Source organism: Taurulus bubalis, assembly GCF_910589615.1.
Source record: "Taurulus bubalis genome assembly, chromosome: 10".
Lineage (NCBI taxonomy): Eukaryota > Metazoa > Chordata > Actinopteri > Perciformes > Cottidae > Taurulus > Taurulus bubalis.
Genome location: NC_136598.1, coordinates 1,821,762 through 1,840,966, shown reverse-complemented (window position 1 = coordinate 1,840,966; position 19,205 = coordinate 1,821,762). Strand labels below are relative to the sequence as shown.

Below are 19,205 nucleotides of genomic sequence, written 5' to 3'. Positions count from 1 at the left end.
GGTGGGGGGCGCTAACGGAGGCAGAGCGCTAGCAGAGGTACAGAGAGCGCATGACGAAAAACGGGACGCTGATTGGCCAAGAAGACTCGACACGTCACATCAGAGATCTTATTATTGCGCAGATGGCTCACTCCCATCTCAGAAACACTAGTGCAAAGAAGATTTATAACCCCTGAAAAAAAATCGTTTGTGCGGTCTGAAAAATGTGCGCGGTCTGAAAAATCTATTGCGCGGCCACTTCGACTGGCCTGCGCGGCCGCGCACGAGCGCAGCTTAGAGGGAACACTGGTCACGCTTCATGTGTGTGTGGCATGGTGGACCAGCTGACCCTCTGCTGTCTGTCCTGCCTCACCATCCCTCTGCTCGGCCTGCTGTCCTCAGATTCCTGTGGAAGGAACAGAGGCCGTCTCCCACCAACTCCACTGTTTACCCACAACTCATGGAGCATAACCTCCTCCAGGTGTGGTTATGACCTCTTTCAGCAAAGGCAGCAGGAATGTGTTGAAAAACACTGTGCTGTACAATTTGCTAATGTCTTGGACTATGTACCCCATTAAGGACATTAGTAGTTATTGTATACCTTTGCTACACATTCATGTACGCATATGGGTCCCACTGTGTGAAATACAGGGGGTCTCAGGGGTCTCAGCCCCTTCACTGTCGCCTTAGACTTTCTGAAAACCTCAAAATCTAATTTGAGTGGGCCCTCAAAATAATGAAAAAACTGTTGTAGTCATAAACTACAGCATTTAAATGCAATATTTAAATATGCTTCAATACATTTTTTAAATACTAATATGTCAAATTACATTGTGAAAACAATGTGATCATGTGAAAGGGATTAGTGAACCAACGCAATCTCACTACCAACTCATCAAATACGGACACTTGGTCAGTGGCCCTACGGGTCCAGGTGTGATGTGACGTTTCAGGGGAGGGCCAGTTGACTCACGGTGTTGCTTTTTTGCCAATGTCTTTTTTTCTTTTCTTTCAGTAGTGGATATTTAACTGTGATATGTGTATCTGTATTGATTTGCTGATCAAGACGTATGCCTAGTCTGTTCTGAAAGCCCAGCTCTTGTACAGGACCCCTTGGTTGTCACAGATAATGCTGCACACTGCGTGTCTCCTTTGTTCTACATGGTAGAATTACGGCCATAATAGTGGGGGAAGTATGACAGGAAGGTCAGCAGTCCTCCACAAACAAGTTTTTTAGACTCATCACGCTTGGTTTGCAATTACCATACAGTTATATGATATCTATCCTTCTGTGATCTTATCATTAATATTAAAATAACTGCCAACAATGTTTCGGTATGTTAACATTGTAAAAATCGGACATTATCAAGGCAACCTGGTGTCGGTCAGTGATGATTCAGCCTAGATCTCCCTACCTGTGGACACACTTGAGGGGAAATTAACATTCCAGTCTCTATGGACTGCTTTATGATTGAGTTTGGCTGGTGTTACTCTTACGAGATGCCTTTTAATTTAAAAAAAAAACAAAAATCAATTTTGTTGGCATCACTTCAGATCCAGCAAGGAAGCCTTGACTATGATAAACATGCTCAACAGATCAGCATTGGTTCGTCTTACATGCTAAGTCAATGTTTCTGTTCATGTCCATTCATTCAAAAACACAATTTACATTGTCTAATGTAAATAAAGGGTATTACATCTAGACATATTGTTATACTGTATACAAATGAATGCAGAATATTGTACATGTATGGGTACGAGTTTAGGTCACGTTGTGGTTTTAGAGGAGACGCTGCCTTACCTCTGTAGTTGGGTTGCAGAGGTCGATGGGGATGAGCTATCTCGACTCATCGATTGCAAATGAGAACTGTTCAGACTGAGGTTGCAGCTGTCCACAGAACGAGAGGAGGAAAGAAATCAATGAATGAATGCTTGAATCTCTCAGCCCCAATCAGAGAAATCTGTGCCTGGGATGAATATGTTTTGTTTAAAAGTTCGAAGTTGTGAGCCAACCAGTATTTGTCCATATGTAAATAATAATGTTGTTCATATTGGGGTAAAGCAGCACCCTCCTTCACAGGTCCAACCCAGGCCCTTAATCCTAGTGGTGCAGTGAGCATTGGGGACTCTCTGACCTCTGTCAGGACAGGCATAGACTAGAAGGACTCTGAAGTCCTGCAGTGTGAGCTTGTCACTTGTAGCCTCATCATTCAGGGGGCAGTGTTCCATGTCTTGTTTCTGTTTCAGTTCCAGCTATTTGGACTTGTGTGATGTGTGATGTGTTCACACATGTCGCTGCCCTGCTACCTAGAGTTTGTGGGCTGGAAAGGGGATGCTTTTGGTGTAAACTGTTGAAGAATCGATTACTTTCTGAACAAATAGTTAACTGAGAATAAGTATATGTCTGTCACATAAATCAGTCTTGGCTTTGTCATCCTGAATTATTAATCTTAATGAACCCAAAGCTCCCCTCACAAACAGCATGTGTATTCCGCAGCAGGTCTCATTATCAGGTAACCAGGGCAATTCTGTTTATTTGTTCTAATAACCATGTATGACAAAGGTCTGGTGCCTCTGAAGTTATTGTTTTGAGTGAGCAGATATGGATGTGATAATCCTGTCAGAGAGGATTCTTAGCTGATGGTTTGACAATAACCAGCTATTTAGTGTTACACTTCCATAAAGTTGAAGGACTCACAAAGGACAAATTAAAAACAGTCACAATCTCAGCAGTAGAGGCAGAGATATCATGACCTTTTGTCCCCATGGGTGAAGCCACTTCCCTTCACTTGTTAGGTAATAATGAGGTCATTATCACCTAAAAAGCCTGTCTGTCTCATCTGAACAGCCATCCATAAGGAGGGTGTACAGCAAGATATATGATGGTGAGAAGGATTCCTGGTCAGAAGAGTTTTCTGTTGGTTTTGGTTTTATAAGAAAGTACATTTCTCATAATATAACAACTTTTTTCTCAAACTATTACAACTTTATTCTTGACCTCTCAGAGAGACTTCCCAAAGATATGTGGGAGGTGTTATTAATGTGCGGAAAGTTTTGAACGAGTAAGAGATCTTACGGAAACACAGTTAATGATACATTTGTTATTTTGTATTATTTTATTGAGGTGAATTCACGTGCACATTTACAGAGGTCACAGAGGAGTAAACCATGCTTACTCTGTGTGCTGACTCAGCAGAGATAACATCTATGTTTTAAGATAAGATATTCTATTTTAAGACATTCTATATTTTAAGATAAGATATTCCTTTAAAAGGTGACTCTTTCTCTTTTAAGCGGACGTAGGATATGAACGGGTAAACAACCCACGTAGCTTGTATGGTGGTGTTGTAGTTTCTAGTGTGTGCTGGTAGTGGCCGTGGTATAGGTGCTGTTTTTACAAAAGCACTTTGACAAGTTTGAATCTAGATTTACTGGCACAGTATTAGACTGTGAACACATCACACTGTGCAGGTCTGTTACTGAGGCTGCAGAGGAGTGACCTCTGGACTGAGTCGGCTACTAATGGTTATATAACAGGTGCTCTTAGAGATAGCGAGATAACGTGTCATCATAAATCACAAGTCAAAAGTCCAATTCGCCCTACAGATGAAATGCAAATAAATAACCTTCTTTGGGCAAAATGTTTCTTAGACAGACCTTAACAGAACCACAGGGCCAGACGTAACCGGAGGAACCTCCTGACAATCTGCTGTGTCAACACCAGACTTCTGTAGTAACATTACACCCGTCCTACGGGTCAAGCACAACTTCATCTATTGGTTTTCTTTGACAGTGAAAAAAATTATTGATTAAATGAATAAAGCTGAACTCTTGACCGGTTTCATGCCCCAGCATTTTGTTGTTGTGCTCCAGGTTGGGATAGTTAAATACAGCCAAGCTGTCACAGCCATTATGAAATGCTTTTCAATGTTTGTACCTTCGTCCAATCTTTAGCGTTCTCTCCAGCTCAAAAACTCTACTGAGAAGAGTAATGTTCAATACTGTGTCCAATAAAACATTATGAAAACGACCATCCAATGAATATACTGTAGCACCCTGTTCAGGCACCTGTGGTGGGGAGGGGTCCCACTCTCTCCAGCCAATCACAGGGAAGCAGCATGCTGGTGGGAGGGTTGCGTGCTGTGATTGGTGGAGAGGGGGGTGTGGCGAAGTGCCGGTGTGTGTGTTGTTATGTCCATGAGCTTGTTATCTGTTCAGGTTAGCATTACCTTGTCAGCACTACTGTGAGTTCCTGGGAATAAACCTGCAAGTTGAAGAAACCAACGACTGTGAGTCGTACCTGTAGACGTTACAATACTTATTTGATATTTACTCTGACTCCATAAATGAGTCCAGTAAAAACATAAAAGGGAACAGGCCCAACAACAACACGAATGATATCTGGTCCTCATGACCTGATTTTATTTTAAGATGCATGTGTTTACACAACAAAGTTGGACTTGAGACCGCTGCATGGGCGTTCTCTGCCCTATGGAGAGACTGCCAGGCAGTGGTGTATAGTAACGAAGTAGAAATACTTCGTTACTGTACTTAAGTAGTTTTTTGGGATATCTGTACTCTACTTTACTATATATATTTCTGTTTACTTTTATTTTTACTTCACTACATTTTGCAAAGAAAACTGATACTTTTACTCCGATACATTTCCCCTGAAACCTTCGTTACTCGCTACAAAATCAAATCTATCTTTAGAAAAAAAAAAAACATCCGGGACTGTGGTGGAACACAGACTCCACTAAGCTGGTTTTGCGAATCACAATATTCTGCATTTTCCCTCTACATCCTCTCGTCCAGCGCTCCAAAACCTGTATTGCGTCACGGACCGGTTACGTGAAGACAATATGTTCACGGACCGGGTCCGACCTCGGAGAGACGGGAGACAACGACACCCGACATGTGTTCGTTATGTCCAGTCTACTGACTCTACTCCTAACTAAACCTTTAGTCCAGTCTACTGACTCTACTCCTAACTAAACCTTTAGTCCAGTCTACTCTTAACTTATAACCCGCTGCACAAAGACAGGATGTTGAAATTGGCGATCTCAGGATACTCTGCCTTGGTTTTAATCCAGAACACCGGCAGAGTTGAAACAGACTTAGATTTCATTTTTAGAGTAACGTAACATCTTGACATGTGTCAAGGGGTTCCGTCTGAGGTTACCACAGACGGATGTATCCTGTCCTTTTTCATAATAAAACATCTTTCCGGCCTTGATTTTTTTTAAATTTAATTTTAATCTTTCATTCATTCTTTCTGTGCGGCCCGGTACCAAGGGCCCCACGGCCCGGTACCAAGGAACCCACGGCCCGGCACCAAGGAACCCACGGCCCGGCACCAAGGAACCCACGGCCCGGTACCAAGGAACCCATGGCCCGGTACGGGCGGAATGAGCATACTTATAACCACACTGTTACAACGCCTTCATAGTGTCATATTGCTTTTTGGAGAATTATGATGATAAGTTCATAGTAGATGCAAAAGTATACTTTAGGTAAAATATATTATGTTGAACATAACGCTTAAAAGAATAAACTTCATAATTCTCAAAATTCAGACCTTTTGCTTTTTTATTAAAATCATGTACTTGTACTCTTACTTTCAATACTTAAGTAAATCTTATATCAGAAAAATACTTTTGATACTTAAGTACAGAAAATATCAGATACTTTAAGACTTTTACTCAAGTAGTATCTTAATAGGTGACTTTTACTTTTACTGGAGTAATTTTCCAGTAAGGTATCTTTACTTTTACTCAAGTACAGCTTTTGGGTACTTTATACACCACTGCTGCCAGGTACTCTAGCTGTCCCTCTGGCGCAGTCCCTGCCTACAGCTTCTGGTTGATGGAGCGTGCTCTGAGCCGCTAGCATAGCATCAACTACTCAGTGGCGCAAACAGCCTGCGCGTGCGTGCGACCTCCCTTCGTCTGAAATGGGCGGTCCCGCTTTTGGAGAAGGAGCATATGAGCGCGCGCGCTGTGGCGTCAGCTCTAGACGTTGACAGGATGTCGGCCAGCGGAGAGTACGACTGCATAGTGATCGGGGCCGGGGTCCAGGGCTCCTTCACGGCCCATCAGCTGGCAAAGAGGAACCAGAAGACCCTGCTTCTGGAGCAGGTGTGTCCCACAGGGAACCGTACCGGAGTAGAGGGAGTCTGCATGTTCATGTTGATCATGAATCATATCAGTTCAGGGTATCACCTACTTTCATTGGTCAAAATGCAATGTATTGATTGTGTGAGGTCTTCCTGCGTGTTATTTATGAGAACGTGCAGCAAAACAAACTCGTTTCATCATCCAACTATAATTATAGAAATTGCGTCAAAGAGGTGGAGAGCCACGACAGAGACGGCCTTCAAAGTAAAAGCTGCGCGTTTTCAAACGTTTTTGCTTCAGCGATCAACTCAAGGAGAGCTAAATTAAATACATGACAAATACATTTGGGAGCGAGCACTGGAATTATACGGCATTTAATGATTCATTATATCATCAATGCATGCATTTAAACACAGCCTTCTTAAAGTGTTTGGGTGAAGGTGATGAGAACAAACTCACACCAGAAAACATTTGCATCAACACAAGTAGACCAATTAAAGTAGGTAATACACTGACATTGTTCATCATTATACAGCATGACCAATGGTAGAAATGGTACTACATGCACAGACCATACAGGCCTATATCCATGAAGAATTGTGCATGCACATGAATGGCATAATCATGTTTTCGGGGCAGGACACCTTTGACCCATCCTACTTGGAAGAGCTTTTTCTGTACTGAAATGTTTGCTGTAACGTGGCGGTCAGAGTCCGAACGTTAGTGCAACACATAATTTCTGCTGCTGTTCTTTACATAGTTGCAGGCAGCAGCTAGCATTATTGGGCATTCATAGGTTGCCAGGCAGCTATCTACTCCTCTTTTGTTATCTTAATTACATTAATGTTGTAACTGCCTGCATGTAAAGCTGTAATAAAAAAAACTGTAATGAACGTTTATTTAGTTATTAATCCGCTACAAGTTTGTGGTAAATTGATTTAGCTCAATTTTATTTAATAAAATAAACCATGTGCACAATATAAACCTGTGTAAGTGATGGGTTTTTAGGAACAAGAAGGTTCCTCGACATTACCTAATAAAGCAGGTGCTGATTTAGGGCCCCTGTCAATGTTGGGTGTAATGTTCTTTAGTGGTGCATATAATATTGACAAACACATTTGTGATTAATGAAATTACTATAAACCAATTGCCGAACAGTGAATCTGAAGGTGTCAGGTCCCTCAGCGTCAAAGTTGTTTTAAGGATGTGTTTAACTGCTTCACCTACTTGTCATTATTGGACACAAAAAACATGCCCAATTATTTGTATACACACCCTTTCTGGAGTGTGTTATCACTCCAAAAACAAACCACTAATCAGAAGGTCTTGGTTTGTGTGTCCTCAGTCCGCTAGTGTCTCAGCTCCAGAAGACCGTGCCCTTAGGTAATAATCAACATGCTCATTCAAACACTAAGGAGCAGGTGCCACTAAGGCTGTAAATCTTTCAGTATTTCCCAATCCAATTTGAGTTTTGTTTTGTTTCTTGGGGTCATGATTTGATGCAAAACGATTCCCGATGCATATCAGTACTTAGAGGTGCTATTTGCAGATCTACTCCGGTCCACTGTGGGCAAGGTGTCAAATCATAGCATGACAGCAGAGTAAATAGTGTGTATATACAAGTATAAAAAAAATCTAATCGGTAGAATTTTATTTCTCAAAAACTTGCTAATTAAAAAAATGTATTGGACAAAAAATAACACTTAACACTAACCTGGTATTTAATGTGATTTAAAAATAAAAAATAAAATCTCACATGATGGATCCTGGTAATTCATATACAACCCATGTAACGTTGAGCCAAAATGTACAGGGCTACTGCTAAGGAAGTCAAAAAACAACAAAGTACACGTAGTATGGTGGACAGGTTGAACAAACACAAGACTCTCAGCCAGTAGGCACTGAATGTGTCCCATGGGAATCCAAAAGTCTTTATAACGCAAGTTATGTAACACACATAGTTATTTTACAACAAATCATACTTATTTTAACCTAAACACCTTTTCTTAAACCTAACAATGCAGTTGTGTTGCCTAGACCAGTGATTCTCCAGTGAGTTTTTTTTTTTTTTCATCCTGTGGTTTTATTTTGAAAGGACTTTTTTATGCAGCAGAGTGTCGTTATTTTGCAGGCTCTGGTTTCAACTTGTTGTGCACTTGTCCTCCATGTGTTCAGCAGCGTGTGCCAGGTTGGGTCAAACCATCCTGATATGGGGGAGACTCTGGGTTTTTAGGATCATTTAATTAAACAGCCTACTGAATATAAAATTCACAACTGACAGGAAAAAACTCTGGGGTTGGGAGGAGAATTGAGTGCTGCTTAATTTTCTGTAAAGCACAATGTTTTTCAGTATTTACCTACTGATGAGGTAATCACAAGAGGAGTTCATGTTGTATATATGAATCCTTTTGAATTCCACTTTTGTTTAATTTATTTTGAGTTAGTGGAAAAGCTGCTCCTTAAGACAGTGACTTGTTCCACAGTAAAGTGTTTGTCATAGATTCAGTGAGTGTGTGTTCTCAGTTAAAGTTAGGTCATTTGAGTCTTTTTGAAACTACTTCTTAGTTGTTGGACTTTTTAGTTTGTGCATGAAAGCTGTTGAGTCTGTTTAAAAATATCTGAAGATTCTGAATAGTTTTGTATGTTGTAATACCTTGTGTCCTGAAGATGCAGTTTTTGTTTTTTAATTAAAATGCAGCTAATTGAGTGTAAAAGGGAATAGTTCTCTCTCTATCATCGCCACCAGCTGCTCGTTTTGGTTATTAAACTTGTTTTTGTGTTAGCATACATATTCTGTACTATCTCAGGTTAAAAATGAACCATCTTTTCATTAAATAAATTGGAGAAGTTGAGAATATTCTTCGATTTGGGTCGCGGCTTGTCATTCAGGGGTTGATGGTGGGTCCCGGAGCCAGACCAGTTGAGAACCACTGGCCTAGACAACAGGTTCTGCACTGCAGGGGCTTGTTACTGGACATTTATAAGATTGCACGTGAAACATTTGAAATTACTTTTCTTGAGATGAGATCTTGTGTGAGGGTACGTTGAACTGTCTCATATGGGTAAAATGTTTAGATGTCCACATGCCATTTCCTGGACGTTATTCCCAAATCAAAGTCATTTCATTTGAACATGTTACCATGTTCATCCTTCCAGTTCGTCCTGCCCCACAGCCGAGGCAGCTCCCATGGCCAGACCCGCATCATCCGCAAGGCCTACGAGCAGGACTTCTACACCCACATGATGGAGGAGTGCTACGAGCTGTGGGCCCAGCTGGAGCGGGAGGCGGGTGTCAAACTGTACAGGTAAGCAGTCAACAGAAACACACACAAAAAACCCATTAAACATAACAAAAGCTTTGCCAGAACACAGGGATTTGTCACATTAAAGGTGCTATGTACGCAGAATAGCAGCAACTCATCTACGGGAGCCATAAATGCATGACTTTCTCATTACCTCCGGCATCACGGAATCACCCCTTGACAGCTCCCATGCCTTGCAATGTGGAATATTGTGTGTTGTTGTTTGTAAATATGGCAGTGGTATAAAACTGTGAGCAACCCTCCTTCGGCACTTTCCTGGCCATATAATCTCTGTTTGTTCTCAGTACCATAGAACACATTGATTCATTAATCACGTGTCAGGGTAATAGTTTGTGGGACCAAGCCACACAAGACCACGTTATGTTCCCTTAAAACACAGTGCGCCCCCCCGTCCCTCGATGCACCTGTCTGCAGTTCATGACTGATTAGTCCACAACTGAAAGCCACCTGTGCCCTTGGGTTTGAAAAAAAGGTGTTCATCACCATGAGAAATACCCAGGCGAAGCTGGTGTGAGCAATGCCTCCCACTACTGCCGCTGCCTCCGGGATAGATGGAGCCAATCGTACAAGGAATGGAGCAAAGCTAAAACCTAAAAAAAAAAGCTGAAAATGTTCTCCACATACATGGCAACATGTGGGCACATCTAGAAGCTGAACTTGTGCCACCAATCACCATGTCTCACAGGTTGCACTAGATGAGGTATCATATTTACGATCCTACACTTGCGTGGCTTTTCCTTCCTCCGTCATACACTCGTAAACACACAAGCACACAGGGAGACAGTCATAAAATGTTCTGATGAATGGCTGAAGCTTTTTGCTGGTGTTGTCTGTGCCTTATGGCAGCTGACAGATGTCGGAGCAGCCTTTAGAAAACACTGCTGGCTAAGGGCGAGTCAGCCATCTACTGAATCAGACCCTATTTTTCTCAACCTCACACTCTGGGACTCAATAACTTCACACTGGAGCTGCTCTGCTGTCCATTGGTCATTTGTTCAGTCAAATGCCAATGTTTAGATCCTTTTAAAAGTCCATTATCCTTCCTTCCAACTGACTTAATTTGATTCTATTTCTATTTCCATGGCATATTTTCTTGCAACCACGCAGATACTTGCTTTTTTGTTTTAGTGAATGCAGTGCAATTTTAGGTCTGAATGCAAATTTGGCTAATAGCAAAGTATTTTGTGTGATCCATAACAGTTTACAGACTGACCAACTAACTGTACTGTAGGGGTGTCCGCCACTAAGAATTCACATTGTCACATCTGATTGGTTGCCTATCATCGACTGAGCTTTTAAATATATATTTTTTTGCGCACAGTTGTTTTTTGTTGTGTGGGTAGTACTGACACAGAGCGAGGAGGATGACAGACAGACAGACAGACAGACTGAACAGGGTTTCTTCAAAAAAAAAAAAAGTATTTACTTTTTTTAATTTTTAAAAAAACAGAACAATCAACAGAAAGAAACAAAGAACAAAAAGAAAAACGATGTATAACTAGGGAGCGATCTGTCCTCGTTCTCATTCATTAATCCATGAAAACAAAATCAGGTCTATGGGGTGCCATGTATGCAACCCATTTTTTCCAATATCCCACTTTTTTTTTTCCAGTTTGTGGTTGACAGATGCGTTTATCTTCTCCATGTTGTAAATGTACATTGTAATGCCCATCCATGTACTCAGAGTGTGGCTCTCTTGTGATAACCATTTCCTGGTGAGAGTCTTTTTGCCAGCCACAAGCAGTACATGTTTTAAATAGTCTCTTTTTGACAATGTGTCAGGTAAATATCCCAGATACATGGTCTTACTTTCCAGAGGTATCTCACCTTCAAACATGTTCTGTAGGGCGGTGGGTATCCCTCTCCAGTAGTCTACGATTGCAGGGCAATCCCAGAAAATATGATAATGGTTTGCATTTTGATGCCCACATCCTCTCCAGCAAACAGGAGGGTTTCTATCATAGTGCCGTTTCTGAGGGTGTAATAAAATACCGTATCACATTTTTCCAACCAAACTCTTTCCATGTCTGCGAGCTGGTACACTTCCATTGAACTTTACATATTGCTGTCCATTCTTCCTCGGATATAGTCATTCCTCCCTCCTTCTCCCATTTTGTTTTAATATAAGAGGTTGAATGTGTTTTAAAATTCAAGAGACATTTTGAGATGATTTTACTGCCTATATCTGAGTTATATGCTTTTCTAATCAGTTCTATTAGATATGTACTCTTTGTCATATTTTCATCTTCGTATTCACAAAGTGTCGCATCTGCAAGTATCGCTAGAAGTCCTGTTTTTCTAGTGAGTGTTTCTCTTTAAGAGTTTCAAAACTTAGCAGTGTGCCTCCTTTCATTATTTTGCATATGGCTGTTATTCCTGTCGCTGTCCAATCCCTAAATCTAGTATCCAATTTATTCGGTGTGAAGTCGGAATCATACGCGCACCATTTAAGTGTGACAATGTCTCCCTCTAATTTGTGTTCTCTTATATTGGTTTTCCATACTTCAAGAGTCCACTTCAACCATGGGTTATCAGTAGTATTTATGTGACTTTGTAGGTTGCTATCAGCTAGGATTGCCTGTATGGGGTGGAGGTTATTTTCTCTTCAATGTTTTTCCATTGAGCCTTATACGATGGGTTGCACCAGCATATTACAGCTCTCATCTGTGCCGCCAAATAATAATCCCTAAGAGACGGTAGGCCGCATCCTCCTTTTTCTTTAGGTAGTTGTAAGGTTTTGAGACGGACCCTGGGTCTTTTACCTGTCCAAATATACCTAGTTAACATCTTGTCCCATTCATGGAATTGTTTTTGCTTAATCTCTGTTGGCAGAGTTTGAAATAGATACTGAGTAGTCTGGGCAGTACATTCATGTTAATGGATTTAATCCTCGCAGTGAGATTTAGAAAAGGAGTTAAGTTCCATCTTGCTATGTCTTCCTTAATTTTTCTTATTAGTGGATCATAGTTATATTCTGCAGGTTTTGTAATATCGATGCCCAGATATAAACTGTTCGATAAATATCCATTGATTTTAATTCTGGCGGTGGGATTGTCATATAATGCCTGAATCGTTTTAATAATTGTGTCATGTAGACCAACTCTGTGAAGGACTCTATAGAGGAAAGCCCAGTTAACAGTCAAAAGCCTTTTCAGCATTTCAGCATCCACACTTATCACTATTGCTTCTATCTTGTTTTTTTGTATATGATTCATAATGTGTATTGTCCTTCGTATATTATCTTGTGTTTGGCGTTGTTGTATAATTCCTGTCTGATCATTATGTATCAGCATGGGCAAAAACTCCTCTAATCGTCTTGCCATGATGGAAGTGAATAATCTATAATCTATATTTAGGACCGATATTGGTCTAAATGATCCACACTCCATTTTATCCTTGCCTTCTTTCGGGATAGCTGAGATTATTGCTTTTTTCCAGCTGGGTTGTGTTTGCGCCTGTTTTAAAGCCCAACTCAGTGTGGGAAGTATCACCGGGATCAGCTTGTTTTTCCTTATACCACTCTGCCGTGTAACCATCTGATTCTGGAAACTTGCTTAATTTTAACCTACTAATTACTGATCCTAGTTCCTCTTGAGTTATGTCTGCCGTCATACTTTTATTTTGGTCTTCATTTAAAGTGGGCAACTTTAGGGAATTTAGATAGCTATCAATTTGGGTTACATCTCCCCCCGGAACTTTAGAGTATAGATTTTTGTAAAATGCTTCAAAGGCTTCCTGAATTTCACTTAGTCTATTTTTTATCCCTTTTGTTCTTGGATCCTTAATTCTGTGGATTGTGTTTTCTGCCATCTTCTTTTTCAATTTCCATGCTAGTATTTTCATTGATTTGGATCCACTTTCATAGTGTCTCTTGATTTTCTTGTGTAGTCAAACTGTTAATTTTGTTTCTAATTCTTCTAATTTCCCCTAATGTATCTGGCGCTAAACTCAATTTAGTTTGTTGTACAACCCCTCAAGCATTGTATTCCTTGTTTTCTTTTTATAAGAGGATATTGCTATAAGTTTTCCTCTTAGGACAGCCTTTAAAGTATCCCACAAAATTGTATCCTTATCTTTTCCAAATGTTATAAAATAATCTATTCTTGTGTGGAATGAGGAATGAGGGGCAGAATAATAAGTGTAATCCCTTCTGTTAGGGAAGAGGTCTCTCCATATGTCAATTAGACAAACTTCCTCAAAAAGTGTGTTGACTTTCTTATATATGGATTTCACTTCATGAGTTCTCCTGCTGGAGGAGTCTAACTTTGGCTGTAGGTGTATATTTAAGTCCCGCCCCACATATCAAGAGGCCTTCTGTTTCTGTTGTCATGATATTGGTGATTTTCGGGAAAAAACCTACATCGCTTCCTGGGAGTGCATATATATTAAACAGAGTAACAGGATCTCCCCTATATCCCCCCTTACCAAAATTTATCGGCCCTCCTTGTCTCCCATTTCAAATACTTTTTCAAAATGTAGTTTGCTTGAGATAAGAATAGCAACTCCTCTCCTATGTCTTGACTTGTATGATGAGAAGAACACATTAGTGAAGCCCATTCTCTTTAGTTTGTTGTGCTCTGTGTCATTTAAATGGGTTTCCTGTAAATATGCCACATGTGTTTGTTCTTTTTTCATTTTAGATGGTATTTTACTGCGTTTAATTGGATTCAAAAGTTCATTGACATTAAAAGAAATACGTTTTGCTTTGTCACTAACCATATATGTGTGTCTGCCATTGTATCAACACATTTATCATAACAGAACTGATCTACTCCCTGAACAAGCAAGAACAAATAAACATACATGAAAGAACAAAACCAAATAATACATGAGCTTATTGCCCTCCAAAACAAAATCTGAACAAAAACAATAACTATGAAACACAAAAATAAACAGACCTCCAAACGTAACGGAGGCTCTTGCTCCTCCTCGCCTGTGACCCCGTTGTTGGTCGAGGGTACTGCCTCTCGTTGGGAGAGGGCCCTGCATTGAGGATGGCTGGTGAGTTAAAAAGCAGTAACTCTACCATCCTATGTGCCCGACGTATCTCATGGAAAAGTGATTCCGTCGCTACCAGATATATAGTGGTTAATATAGAGCCAAGATACCAATTAAGTGTAGTAACAATTAGAGTCTCAGAATTATAACAGTAATACCGGGTCGTGGGGCTTGGGAGGAACAGGGTTTCTAAGCCTCCTTGCTTTGTGTGTTTGTAATTAGAGCTTTTGGCTTAATTCCGTACCCCCATTGTAGCGATCAACAAAAGGCAAATGACCACGAAGAGAAGGGACCGCCAAGTCGCCTACAACTGTTTTTTGGTGCCTCACACTGATGATTTTGACTGAGAATGTCCAAACCATCAACATGTGGTTGTGCTGCTGTGTGCAGAAGTACAACTATCACATGGCGGCGTTACATTTTGTGTAAATGTGGCTGCAAATATTAGGAGATATGCAAGTCGTCATAGCAAATATCTGAAAGCCAGCCCGTTTGATGGGCAGCTGATTGATGCATATAGGCTCCACCGGTCAGCGGGGTATCATTAGAATTCATACTTTTGGGCAAATCCCCATCAATGTACTTTCTATATCTTTAGTACCTTCAAACCCTAGCACGCGCAATCTATTTTAGATAATTGTGATTGGTTTCAAGGAATATAAACAAGTCAGTTTTTTTCCCCAATATCAGAAATGAAATGTGTGAAGCCAGACCTTTCTTGCTGACATGCTGTCACAGCACCGTGGAGATAGGTCTGGCTATGCGAGGCTAAGTCTGCCCCCCTTCAGAGGACAGCTATGTGGTCACAGTGGATGTGAGAATGATCCGTCTGAGAGTGAACATGAGGAAAGAAATACCGGATATTTGAATCAGAATCAGAATCAGAAACCGTTTATTTGCCAGGAATGTTTACACAAACAAGGAATTTTTCTAGGCGGAAGATGCATACATTAGACACGAGACGTTAGACGAGACAAACAACAATCAACGACAACAGGGCAATGATATTAAATCAAGTATAAGATAAAGTGCTCAGACAAACAGATGACGTTAATGTAAGTGTATGTTACACCTGGGTGGAGCCCAGGAAGACGAAGACTCCACAGCGCTGACGGGGGAGTCACACGGTGGGGCTGCGTTCTTCTAGAAATCCACGACCATCTCGATGTTGGAAATATTTGAGACAATATTGAGGCATTGTTATACTTAATGGAAAGTAGTGTTCACAACCGCAACATTCATGGGGTCAGACTTTTTGGCAAGATCTCTTAGACTACCTTGTAGCATTATGCTTTTTTAGGTATATATGGAATTAAAGCTTCAATAGCAAAAACAAATCCTGAAAAGTCGAAAGAAGTAATAAAGACATTTCTTCCTTTCAAGGTTGGGAAGAGAAAGAACAAAGTGAACAGGATACAGAAAAGGGTAAATTAAAAAAAGCAAGTCTCAATGCCGGTGAGGAAATATTCTAAACTCAAGGTTCACTTACTACCTTTTCTTAGAGCTTTCAAGTGTCGTCATTTGACCTAAGTAATAAGACGTATAGATGTAGCCAAATTTTATAGTTTTATAGTATATTAACAATTATGTGATCAGCTAGTTACATTCACTCATGACAACCCTGAGATGCGGTTGAAAGGTTTGTAAAAGCTAGTAAGGGATCTTTGAGTTGAATTGATTTGGTCATGTGTACAAGAAATAACTCAATACCTTTCATATTTAATCAAATGTGTAGCATACTGACAGCCCTAGCAGGCTAATGCTGTCCTGTATAATTCATTTCTTGATTTTGACCTTTTTCAGAGAATCAGGGCAGGAAAGTGAGGAGTCTAATGGACACACAACATTTACCTAATTTATTTAGGGAATAAAACAGAGTTAAATATTGGAATCATTTTGTAATCCTCCGTGAGTCTCGGGCAGCACAAAGATAGCCACACGCTTGGATTGCAGTTCTCAATGCTTTTTATTCATATAATTCACGTCAGTGCTGGCTGTTTGGTGTGCGCTCTCCGGCCACGCCTCTGGCAGCACCCGCCTTGTCCGTTCCCCGTCGACTCTGCCTCTCAGAAACACAGATTGATGCAGTAAGGATATTACCAGTATTTACCCGGCTCTACTTACACTTTAGTATTCAACCAGAGTGAAGTTGACCTCTTGCAGTCAGTGCCCTGTTATATTATTCTAACAATACTATGATGTCCCCTGAATTTAAATGTCCTTTAACATTAGTACTGGCAATCTTTCCCAGTTGGTGATTTGTGTAGGCTTCCTTGAGTCTTGGCCATTTCTTGCTACGATGCCACCTTCATCTCTTGATCTCCCCTCTCAGACAAACAGGGCTCCTGGTGATGGGACCAGAGGACAGTCGGAGTTTCCAGCTGTATAAGAACACCCTGCAGAAAAACAATGTTCCGATGGCGATCCTGAACTGTGACAACTTCTGCCAGCACATCCCCAATGTCAACCTGGCTGTGGGAGATGGCGCATTTGTGGACATAACCGCTGGAGTTCTGTATGCTGACCGTGCACTCAAGACTGTACAGGTACAGCACAGATATGGCTGATAGAGCATTATCTATGTTAGCTTCTGTATCTGATGTCATAAGTCAAGGCCAATCATCTGGCACATAGAACATGATGTGGATGTCCCAGGGTGGTGCAATTTGAGACAAAGGTAGGTCATTGCTTTAAACTTATTTAGAAAACAAATGGTATAACTATTACCCAAACAGTGTATTGTAAACATCCACCACAGGGAGTCTCACTTCCTGGTACAATAAGTTGTGACGAATTGTGCACTTTCAATTTTCCAGTGAAATGAGGGATCACAACACCAACATTTCAGGTGTGCGTCTGCCACATGTCAAGAGGCCACATGATACGTTACCCCAAAAATGAAACTTAAATATACATTTCAACTCTATCGGTGTTCCGGATTAAAATCAAGGCAGAATATCCTGAGATCGCCAAAAAGCTCTGAAAACCTGTCTCCATTTCCAACAGCCTGTCTTTGTGAAGCGGGTTTAAATTGAGCAGTAGACTGGACGTTTAGGTTTGAGTTATAGAGTAGACTGGACATAATGTTTAAGTTACGGAGTAGACTGGACATAAACACATGTCTGGTGTCTCCCATCACCCCGAGATGGTACCGGCTCCTTGCAGAGAAACAAGCTAAGGGCTCCCACTAATTCGGCGTAATGGTGAGTTGTATCTTTATGCACCTTTTTATAATTGTCTTTATGCCGGTTGTATACATTTATTACGTCATATTTATTGCCCACACCATGAAAGCTGGTTCGTGAAAATATTGTCTTACACGAAACCGGTCCATGGCGCAAAAAAGGTTGGGGACCGTTGGTCTAGATCAGCGGTTCCCAAACTTTTTAGGCCACGCACCCCCTTCTACATCCCGACCGGGTTCACGCACCTCCAATCCCCCACACCTTAAAAAAAAAAACACAACAGAGCCTATTTATAGCCGCATAAAATCGGACCAATGCAAGAACTGTTTGCTCGCGCGTGGCGTTTGTTACAAGATTTAGTCCGCTGTATAAATTTCAGTTACACAAGGCGTCACTTTTAAAGAGCAATAAGGATGGCGAGGACACAAGCACAGGCTCAGAGGCAGATTGCATTTCACATCCATTTACTTAAACACAGTAAGCCACGTAAAGAACAAAGAGTGGCACATGCATAGGCTCAGAAACAGATATAAATAAAAAAGGAGTCCATATGAGGATTTTCACATGCATTTGGTAACTGAGCAGATATGAAGCCTGTAGTGCGTTTTGTGTAGACCCAACACATGAATGAGACTGCAATTGTTTTTGGCTGTTTTGTAACTCTTCCAATTTTGATCTAAAAAATGTAAGGGGCTTCTGACTTGCACTGGCATGCTTGGTGTTCAGGTGGCGGCGCAAATAAGAGGCTTCAGACAGCTGTTAGCCAGAACCTCACTGCACAACACGCACTGGCTTCGGGCAATCTGCATTCCAATCCAAGTGAAGACCCAGAGAATTGTCATCATATTTCCTTTTTTTTCCCAGTCTGATGCTCACTCTCGTTTCCTCTTTTTTCACCTTGACTCCGCGATGGGTCTCTGTGCTCCCGGTTTGTCTGTGATATCCCTTCCTCCTTTTCGGTCTCCTGCGTCTCCTCTTTCTCCGACTCCCGGTCGATTTCTTCTCCCGGTCTCTCCCCAACGCACCTCTCCGTTTCTCTCCCTCCGGTTCCTCCCTCTCTCTCTGTCCCTCTCCTCTTTTATTGCTGATAGCTTCAGATGTCCCACCTGACAGCTTCCCCGATTTCAGCCAGTTTAACATATTTTCATGGATGTTGCTGAATGAATGAAATGACGTTAGGTGCACAAGCTAGGCTAGCTAGTGTGTACGGAAAAGACAGTCTGGCGGCCGGACCTGAAGTGCATCTATTTATTAAATTGTACGTTTTTAATTTAAAATTTAAATCTTACAAAGGGAATTTTTATAGTTAAAAAATCCTACTTAATTGTTTTTAAATTATGTTTAATATTAATTATTACACCATTAGACCACAATTACATTTTTCCTCTCGCGCACCCCCTAGAGGCAGCTCCACACTTTGGGAATCCCTGGTCTAGATGATCTGGATAAACGGTTGTTTCTCGCCCTCTCTAACCTTTTTGGAGTGTTATGAAATGTCAGCCACTATTTGGTGAGTACAATGTATAACTGAAAGAATATATACAATATATGTTTTGATAAGCTGCAGTTTTTCCTTTAAATTTACTTTTTGACTTCATGCAATA

At 41.0% G+C, this 19,205-nt stretch overlaps 1 protein-coding gene across 1 annotated transcript in view; it reads left to right on the top strand.

Moving 5' to 3' along the window:
* Positions 1–6,005: 6,005 nt before the first annotated feature.
* The window catches only part of pipox (pipecolic acid oxidase), a gene marked incomplete at its 5' end in the record, with an annotated part of 52,811 nt that continues 39,611 nt past the window's right edge, over positions 6,006–19,205 (top strand). The window contains 3 exons of the mRNA XM_079224456.1: positions 6,006–6,116; positions 9,252–9,400; positions 16,749–16,962. Coding sequence (XP_079080582.1) covers positions 6,006–6,116; positions 9,252–9,400; positions 16,749–16,962 — 474 coding nt within the window. The remainder of the gene's footprint in view (positions 6,117–9,251; positions 9,401–16,748; positions 16,963–19,205) is intronic.